General features: G+C 48.3%; 1 protein-coding gene across 1 annotated transcript in view; it reads left to right on the top strand.

Annotated features, from left to right (window-relative positions):
* Positions 1-10,150, top strand: part of LOC307088681 (dual specificity calcium/calmodulin-dependent 3',5'-cyclic nucleotide phosphodiesterase 1C-like) — a gene marked incomplete at both ends in the record, with an annotated part of 50,251 nt that overhangs the window by 25,745 nt on the left and 14,356 nt on the right. The window contains 4 exons of the mRNA XM_079754633.1: positions 3,514-3,627; positions 6,277-6,459; positions 7,522-7,588; positions 9,233-9,349. Coding sequence (XP_079610759.1) covers positions 3,514-3,627; positions 6,277-6,459; positions 7,522-7,588; positions 9,233-9,349 — 481 coding nt within the window. The remainder of the gene's footprint in view (positions 1-3,513; positions 3,628-6,276; positions 6,460-7,521; positions 7,589-9,232; positions 9,350-10,150) is intronic.

Below are 10,150 nucleotides of genomic sequence, written 5' to 3' on the forward strand. Positions count from 1 at the left end.
CCATGTTGGGCAACACATGAGTCTGTTTGATTCAAAGCGCATGTTTTGCTCTAGAGAAGTATTGTACGTCTGGAATGCAGCCTGGCCAACCCAGCTATTGTTGGCCACATGACAATTCTAATAATTGTATTTTCATTATTTTCAATCTGATACAGAGAAACTCAGTCCGCATGCAACACTAGTTTGACCCTTGAGCACGGAGGGGATTACAGGACAATCACGGTATCCTTCTGTCTCATATCTTTCTCATTTTCTGTCCTCAAAACATGCATGTATTTGTGTGTGTGTGCGTGTGTGTGTGTGTGCGTGTGTGTTTGTGCGTGTCTGCGTGTTTGTGTGTGCGTGTATGTTTCTGTGTGTGGGATATCCTTGCTTGACCCATCCACCCCACTCGGAAGATCGGCCGGTTTATCTTTGACACGTAACAATCCTGACACTAGCTGGCTCACACCTTCCCCCCCCAGCCCTCTGGACAGACGGCTTGGGGGCCCTCTCCCCACCCCCACCCCCCACAGAGTGAATGATGAGATTAGATTAACAGGCCTATTAAACCTAGGCTAGGCTAGGCTAGGCTAGGGGGAGGCTACTACCAGGTGAATGATGAGCTTAGAAGTTTTCTCCTGAATAAGGTATGTATCTGTAGTTTAGCCGCACTGTGTAAACACAGCGTGCTCTAACAGAGGCAATGTTGCCCAAAGGACCTTTATTCAGCTCCTTGGGATGTGGTTCTGAGCATGAGAACAAATCAGATGGAATCCAGTCCTCGCAGTGTTTATGCTGGCGATGCGACATATGTGTAGCACAGCAGCATAAATACTGACAGAACAAAAGAGAGATTCCTTTGTGTGACCCCTTGTCTTGTCCTTTTAAGAAGATCTCGCCCTTGACTCTGAAACAAGGAGTAAATGGGAGACGAGGTGACATAGTCAATCAGGAGAGGGTTGACACTCATCTTTTAGAACAGGGCACAGAGCAATCTAAAAGGAGACTGTGTGCGTGTGTGTGCGTTTGTGTAGGCGAGCGTGTGCATGTGTGTAGGTGTGAATATATGTGTGTGTGCGTTGGCGTGCAGGTGTGTATATATTTGTGTCTTCGTGTGCGAGTGTGTGTGTGTTTGTGTGTGTGTGTGTTTCACGTTTCCAGGGAGTTGATAAGAAGAACACAGGAAGTGAATAGAGTGGGTTTGAGCACCAGGGGCCCCAGAGTGTTCCGGAACCTTAATCAGGGGCCTCGCCTCCCCAGGGGGCGGGGCTATATCGGTCCTCCTCTTTCTCCTCCCGCTGTCCTTGTCTGCTGGAGGGAAGGAGACACAAAGGCATGAACACACTTTATCACCCTCAGCTAAAAGCTCTCACCCAAGACCCGGGGGGGGACAGTGACCGTTGGCCCCCAGAAGCCCTGCCCTGACCACAGCGCCGGGGCCGAGGTGTTGGCAGAGCAGCTCAGCCCGGCTGCACTTCTCTGTTTCCTTCGGTTCTCAGTATAATGACAATAATATCACAGGAAAGCTTTAGCCACAGCAAACCGACCGTCATTACTGTGTTGCTCCTCACTTGTATGTCACGTTGGCCAAAATGGCTGCTCAGTGAATTAACTTGAATGTAGAGCAGCAGGGCACCACGGGCCCCCACGGCCCTCCCTAGGCACCAACGGCCCCCCACGGCCCCCAGGGGCCTGCATCCAATCATCTGGTTGGGACAGGTGGGGGCTCTGCAGCAGCGAATGGACTGGTTGAGATGGTTGATCTCTCTGAGACAGACGGCTTTGGGAGACCCCCTGCCCTCCTGCTGTGCGACGGTGGCCCCTGAGTTCCATCCTGGCTTCTGTCTCACCTCATTTTCATATTCATGTTCTGTTTCATTGTGTCTCATAGCCGGTTAGCTCACCAAGTAAGATACGATGCCTGCATCTGACTAATTATAGACACCCTGCTATAATCTAGGAGTGAAGCCATACATGTCTGAAGGTCAAACGATGGCTGGATTTTCAGCATTGTTCTGTTTATTGATCAGTGATGATGTCATCTTTTCATGACACTTATCAGAAAAGGTGTCCCTCCTCCCTGCTGGTTGATTCCACCGTCACCATGACTACTATCTGGCAATCTGCACAGACCAATGGCGTCGGCTGTATATAATAAGGTCATGAGGGATTGGCTGGAACGGTCCGAGGTAACAGGTAGTGACTGGGCTCCACAAGGCACGACGTGCCCGTTTGGGGTTTCTCCCTGCGCTTCCCTCTGTTCCCAGAGCCTCCGAGATGACACCCAGCCTTTCAAGCCTCTTTGAGGTCGGCAGAGACAAAGCCAGGAAGAGGAAACGGGCTCCCAGATGACGCGGCCGTGTGATAATTGTTTTGCCTCGTGGGACTCCTGAGTAATGAGATATGACTTCCAACCCCCCCCTCCCCCCACCCCACCCCTTAAAAAAAGCAATTAACCTCCCTGCCTTCTTCTCGCCAACCAGCTGATAGAAATGAGACCGGCATTTGCATTTTCATTTGCAGTGGAGTCTGTAATGGATCGTCTTCTAAGAAGTCTGTGAACACGTGAAGCACTACTGTAGAAGCATTCACAGTACCGGGGGCAGGTCCCCCTAATGGGTCTGAGATAGGGACCCTAGAGGGACCCTAGATGTAGGGGCACAAGAGGTAGGGGCCCCATAGGTGGGGGCCCAGAGTTAGGGAACCTAGAGCTGGTATGGACCTGCAGCCTCTCTCTCTTCAGGACCGCTTCACCAGTCTCCTATCGCCACACCCATCGAAACAAAATGCATTGAGTCTGGAAGCTCTCTCATTTTTTACCAAAATACTTCTGGACGCAATTCAATAGTCCTTTAACCAATCAGAGAAAGGAAACGGTCGACGCAGCACTGAGCGACAAAATAATGACATCTTTCTTCTCTACAAAAGTGCAGTCGTCTATATTCTTCTTTTAGGGAAAATCTGATGTCCGGTTTCTTTAATGCTGCCTCTATGGCTGATCAGCAGACCGCTCTGCAGTCCGGTTGGTTTAATGCTGCCTCGGTAGCTGATCCGCAGAACGCTCTACAGCTGCTATCTTGTTCCTCTCATCGTATTCATCCTGCCTCATGTTAGATAAATGGTTTCTCTCTCTCCCTCCCCATTTCTCTCTCTATCTCACTCACTCACTCACTAACTTACTGACTCACTCACTCATTATCTCACTGACTCACTTTCTCTCTTACTCACTCGCTGACTCACTCACTCACTCTCTCGCTGACTCACTTTTTTTTCTCTCTCTCTCTCTCTCTCTCTCTCTCTCTCTCTAATTTCCCCTCTCTTACCCTCACAACATCAAGATGAAGTGGGATCAAGTGAGATCTATTTTCTTGTATTCTGCTCTGTGCGCCAATGCAGAAAATGGACAGAGAACATTTGTCCGGTCAATAACATAAAATCAAACACAACCTGGGTCTGAGTTGAAGGCTCCATGTTCCTCGGCGATGCTGAATGAGTTCTCCTGCTGAGCGTCTGTCTACTCTGTGGTCCCAGGTTGAGATGTCTGGTGAAGCAGCTGGAGAGAGGGGAGGCCTCGGTGGTGGACCTGAAGAAGAACCTGGAGTACGCCGCCTCTGTCCTGGAGTCGGTCTACATCGAGGAGACCAGGTGAGAGACACCTCCTGCTGTCCAGTCGCCTTCTCGTCTCCTGCTGTCCTATCTCCTCCTCCTGCCCTATCTCCTCCTCCTGTCCTTTCTCCTCTCTCCTCCTGCTGTCCTTTCTCCTCCTGCTGTCCTTTCTCCTCCTGCTGTCCTGTCTCCTCCTTTCTTCTGCTGTCCTTTGTTCCTTTCTCCTCTTGCTGTCCTCTTTCCTCCTCATCTGCTGCTGTCCTCTCTCCTCTCCTTTCTCCTCCTGCTGTCCTGTCTCCTCCCTCCTCCTGCTGTCCTGTTTCCTCCTTCCTTCTGCTGTCCTGTCTTCTTTCTCCTCCTGCTGTCCTGTGTCCTCCCTCCTCCTGCTGTCCTGTCTCCTCCTTCCTTCTGCTGTCCTGTCTCCTTTCTCCTCCTGCTGTCCTCTTTCCTCCTCATCTGCTGCTGTCCTCTCTCCTCTCTCCTCCTGCTATCCTGTCTCCTCCTCGTCTCCTACTGTCCTGTCTCCTCTCTCCTCCTGCTGTCCTGTCTCCTCTCTCCTCCTGCTGTCCTTTCTCCTCTACGTCTCCTGCTGTCCTGTCTCCTCTACGTCTCCTGCTCCGTCCTGTTGTCACGGCGATCAGTCGGGTGGTGACATAGTAAATCATTTAATTCCGGACAGGTACTATATCTTCTGTATATTGTACGATGTAGTTCTAGAAAATATAAGTACTTTCCTCATCTGTACATCCCAGATGTATTTCACAGCCACGGTGCATAGATACAAAATCACAGAATCCTGAGCCGGCATTAGACAGAAGAGCTGAGGTAGAGGAACACTAGAGAGAGAACCAGGGGGTATTTCGGACAGGGGGGGCCTGGGAAGGCTGGGGCTCAGATGATGCTTAGGGTGGTCGGTGTCAACAACTAGGGAGAACCTGCTCAATCCTGTTGGGCCTAGCAGCTCTCTCTCTCACTCTCTTCATCGCTCTGTCTTACTCTCTCTCTCTTCGTCTCTCTCTCTCTCTCTCTCTCTCTCTCTCTCTCTCTCTCTCTCTCTCTCTCACTCTCTTTGTCTCTCTCTTTCTCGTTTCTCTCTGTTCTCTGTTACTTTATGCTATGTTGTTCTGTGTTATGTTATGCTATGCTGTTCTGTGTTATGTTATGCTATGCTGTTCTGTGTTATGTTATGCTATGTTGTTCTGTGTTATGTTGTGCTATGCTGTTCTGTGTTATGTTATGCTATGTTGTTCTGTGTTATGTTATGCCACGTTGTTCTGTGTAATGTTATGTTATGTGTTATTGTTTTATGTTAAGTGATGTTATGCTGTGTGATGTTGCTTTCTATTATTTACTGCACTGTTATGTGTTGTGTGTTACTCCATCTCTCATGTCTACGTCTGACTCTTTCTTCTGTGCCTTCGTCTGTAAAGCTACGCCAGGTAAGTTGGACAAATTGACACTTTTCTTTAATTAAAAAATCAATAATATCCGTCTGAAGACTTGCCTTCATGCAAACATCGGTGGTTAGATTATTATTGTTATTGCCTTATTATTTAATTCGAGATTGCTGCGTTAATGATATAGCTTATTGTTTTAAGTTATAACTTAACTTAAAACAATACTAACAGAAACATGTTAGTCAAGGCCTCTAGTAACGGTGACAACAACATGGTTGAATTTCCATAACAAGTTTCTGAGCATGAGGAAAGGTTCAAATATTATCCGGTGGATTGAAGCTTTCAAGAGAAACCAGATCCTGAAACAACGTGTTTGAGATGAAACGTGATGTTTGTTTCCCCTTCTCCAGAGAAACAAATCACAGATTTAATTTGCCAAAGACCAGCACATTCCATGATCCAATAGAAGATTGAGCTACAGCTCCCTATTGCTATCTGCTCATACAGATACACACCTCTTCCTGGAGATGGTTTTGAGGTTGTAGATTTAGATGTGCTGTAGGTACGATGGGAGAGTTGCTAAGAGAGCTCAGAGAAACGCTGTGAAATCTCCACACCATGTCTCTGCTTGCGAGCATTTGATTGACAGGCAAGGTGGATTCCCCGTCCGACTCAGGGTTGGGATGATTGGTTGAGGCAATTGTCCGAGATGTAAATTGTCTCCAATCAGCCGTGTAAATATCTTCCAGCGCATTCCCCTCACTGAGTTCTCATGACACTCAAATGATAGCTCCTGAATCTTACCTACAGCCCCTTAAAGCTACATCTGAGGTGATGTACAGAGAGGGGGCATCTCTTTCTGTCTGTCTGTCTTCTCCTGTCTCACAATCTCTCTCTCTGTCTGTCTACTTCTGTCCCACAATTTATCTCTCTGTCTGCTTTTTGACACACTTGGGATTATCTCTCTCTATATTATATATATATTATTTTTCATCATGTCACTGATGTCCTCTTCGGGTAGGCAGCAATAAGACACCAGATGGCTTGTTTGCGTAGACGATATTGCCTAACCAGTGCATTTACAGCAGATTATCTCTGAGATGCTCTCGCATCCTGCACTGCATGTTGGCAATTGGGATGATGAACAAATGTCTGTTTCCGTTACCTTACTGTTTCCCTTATCTTACTCCATCTCTCTGTCCTTCCACTCCCTTTATTTCCCCTCCATTCCCCTTATCCGTCCTCCATCCAAACATGATCCATTCCCCCCTCCCCCCCCCCCACCCCCCAGGCGCCTGGTGGACACGGAGGATGAGCTGAGTGACATCCAGACAGACTCGGTGCCGTCGGAGGTGCGTGATTGGCTGGCCTCCACCTTCACGCGCCAGATGGGGCTGATGCTGCGGCGCACCGAGGAGAAGCCGCGCTTCCGCAGCATCGTGCACGCCGTGCAGGCCGGCATTTTCGTGGAGAGGTCTGCTGCCCACACTCACACTCACCAACCTAGCGCCCGGACCAGGACCCATGGGGACCCTGTAGACTCTGGGAACCCCTGGAGACTCTGGGAGACCCTGTAGACTCGGGGAACCCCTGGAGACTGTTTGGTGAAACCCTGCAGACTCTGGGAAACCCTGTAGACTCTGGGAATCCATGGAGACTCTTTGGGGAAACCCTGTAGACTATTTGGGGAAACCCAGTAGACTCTTTTGGGAACCCCTCTAGACTCTTTTGGGAACCCCTCTAGACGCTTTGGGGAAACCCTGTAGACTCTGGGAACCCCTGAAGACTCTGGAAAACACTGTAGACTCTTTGGCGAATCCCTGTAGACACTGGGAAACCCTGTACACTCTTCAGAGAAACCCTGTACACTCTGGGAGACCCTGTAGACTCTGGGAAACCCTGTAGACTCTGGGAGACCATGTAGACTCTGGGAAACCCTGTAGACTCTTTGGGGAATCCCTGTAGCTACTCGGAAACCCTGTAGACTCTTTGGGGAATCCCTGTAGACACTGGGAAACCCTGTACACTCTTTAGAGGAACCCTGTAGACTCTGGGAGACCCTGTAGACTCAGGGAAACCCTGTAGACTCTGGGAGACCCTGTAGACCCTTTGGAGAATCCCTGTAGCTACTCGGAAACCCTGTAGACTCTTTGGGGAATCCCTGTAGCTACTCGGAAACCCTGTAGACTCTTTAGGGAAACCCTGTAGACTCTTTGGGGAACTCCTGTAGACTCTGGGAAACACTGTAGACCCCTTGGGAAATCCTGTAGACTCTGGAAAACCCTGTAGACTCTTTTTTTTATTCTATTAGCGTATTCATTATTATTCACTTTCATAGAAAACATAAACATTTGATGGAATAAATCCCTAAACATAGTTTATGAGTTTATGCCAATAAGTCTTATTTTCCAATCACCTGCTGCTCTGCTTCACCAGATCACTGCTGCTCTAGTCTTCTTCCATCCGAAGGTTTTGAACAACATTAACATGATCTGGTGAACCCATGTTGACGTGCTACATGTGCTCCGTCTCAAAGGATGTACCGACGGACCTCCAACATGGTCGGGCTGAGCTACCCCCCCAACGTCATCACCGTGCTCAAGGTGGGAACACTCACAGCTCAAACTGTGTGTGTGTGTGTGTGTGTGTGTGTGTGTGTGTGTGTGTGTGTGTGTGTGTGTGTGTGTGTGTGTGCGCTTGTGTAGGTCTGTGTGTCTGACTGAGTTAAAAAATGAATACATTACTGATAAATCAGAGAGGAGAAAGCTTCCTATGGAGTGATCCATGTCTGAATGACCGTGAGCGACTGATGACAGAGCCGCACAAGAAGGGCCTCAGCCTTCAACCAGACCGTCAGCAGACAGAGAGTAAAGGCACTATTCACCTCTCACCTGCTGTTGTTACAGGGGCCAAAACAAATATACAGTTCCACATTACAATCATTTATAAAAAAAAACAAGTGAAATGTGTAAATGTGGTTCTTTGTTTGGCTGAATCAGTTGGTAATATGCAAGGTTCATTTGCATTTGTAATTGATATGTGACTCTGAAAGTGATTGGCTTATCTAAAATGCATTGGCTCAAAGCCTAGGATCAAATCAATCACAAACTCACTCACAGGAAATGAAGTCAATGTGTTGAAATTCACCATTTCACTGGAGGAACAGGAGAAGCCTCCAGAATGGACTGACCGAGATGAATGGAGAAGCAGAGGGGATCAGAACAGAACGTTTTAGAAATAAGACGAGAGAGGTAGAAATCGGGATTTCAAACAAAAAGCTGGTTCAAAGTCAGAGGATGTCCTGTTCTTTTTTTAACTGACAGAAACACACATCACAATCTGCTCCTGTGAGATCCAGATTTAAATATCCACCTCACGCTATTCAAGCTACTTGGTTAGAATTGCTCTTGGGAATAAAAAGGTGTGTTACATTTTGGAAATAAATCCCTGATTTTCATGTTCCTGCTCGCCTGCTCAGAACTTCATAGAAGGGCCGACTTACCTTATCTTGTATCATGACATTTGAAACCAATATCTCTGCCAAACAGTCCCCCTACAATGTGACACACCCCTTCTCCCCATAGACAAACTAAAACCCCGATGTGGGCTACGACCACATGCACCTCCTGAAACCAGACAGACTCGTTATTGAGGAACACTTTAAGGTTGAGCACTGCAGCATTTATGCAGGCTACGTTTGTGTCTGTTACGTCGTTTGTTGGCCTTAGATAACGAGGGGCAGAAAGGACAACAGGGGCGGTCACATGGTACATTGACTGGGCCGTATCTGACCTCTGCCCCGTGGCGCCAGGGTGCAGAACAGTGCGTTGGCGATCTCAGCGTCACACATGCAGCCCCCCAGAGCCAGCTGATCCTCTCCCCCCCGTCCCCCTGCACCGATCTTAATCCATCACCTCTAGATACATGCGGGCTTAAGTGGTACATTAAAGATATATGGGCTATGAATCACACTGCCGCACTGAATGTGTTACATTTAAATGTGGGGAGAGGGCATTGAATTGAAAGAGTCTGAGGAATCGGATGCTAAATAATGGAGGTTTGGATCCCGGGAGTGCGAACGCTCCAATCTGTCTTCTGCAGACGACTTCAACGGGACCAAAAGAATGGAGAAAAAAAAACAATTAGAGTCTCAGTAGCATTTCTAAGTGATGAATAACAGGTGTGTGTGTGTGTGTGTGTGTGTGTGTGTGTGTGTGTGTGTGTGTGTTTGTGTGTGTCTTTATCAGCACGTGGACACGTGGTCCTTCGACGTGTTCGCCCTGAACGACGCAAGCGGCGAGCACGCGCTGAAGTTCATCTTCTACGAGCTGCTCACCAGATACGACCTCATCAACCGCTTCAAGGTACGACCGCATGCATGCCGGCCCCGCCCCCTTCCTCTCTCCCTCGCCACAGGACCATAGTCATCCTGCTGTGTGTGTGTGTGTGTGTGTCTCTGTGTGTGTGTCTGTGTGTGTCTGTGTGTGTGTGTGTGTGTGTCTGTTTTTGTGTGTGTGTGGATGTGTTGAGTTAATTTCCTTCCCAAAGGGTTGTGTTTTATTTCAGCGTGTGTGTTCATTGTGCGTCTGCAGGGAAACCCTCATCAGTTTGATAAGGGAAGGCTGTAAACAAACGTGTGCGTATTCATCCTTGCCCCTCCTCCCTCCTGAGCCTCTTCCTGATTGGCCAGGCAGTGTATCTCTCCCCACCAGACATCTGCACAGGCCCGAGACGTTTAAGATGTCCTTCAAATGTTTGATCATTCTGTCGTTCTGACCGTTTGATCAGAGTCTGGCTGATCTTAATAAGGAATGCGTACATCTTTGGAGTGCAGAGTGGCTGTCTAGAAGAGTAGATGAGTAGGAATGTGTTATGGTATCTGCGGTAAGGGAAAATGTTTTAAGGGCAGATGTGAAACAGGTAGAAGTGTTAAGGGTAGATGTGATAGGGGTAGATGGTTAAGGGTAAATGCTTTTAGGGTAGATGTGTCAGCACAATACCCTGATTGTAGAACCAGTCTTCAATGTAAGGGAGTGGTTGATGTGGTTGCTCTGCTGGGTCAGAACCAGACCAAAAGAGAAGGCAGCCAGGCCCAGCTCTCATTCCCTGCTTTCCATTTACTGCGCGTTCCAACGCAATTCGTCAAACAGGAAGGTTTGACAGCT

The sequence above is a fragment of the Pollachius pollachius genome (genome assembly GCF_949987615.1).
Source record: "Pollachius pollachius genome assembly, chromosome: 17".
NCBI classification, from domain to species: Eukaryota; Metazoa; Chordata; class Actinopteri; order Gadiformes; family Gadidae; genus Pollachius; species Pollachius pollachius.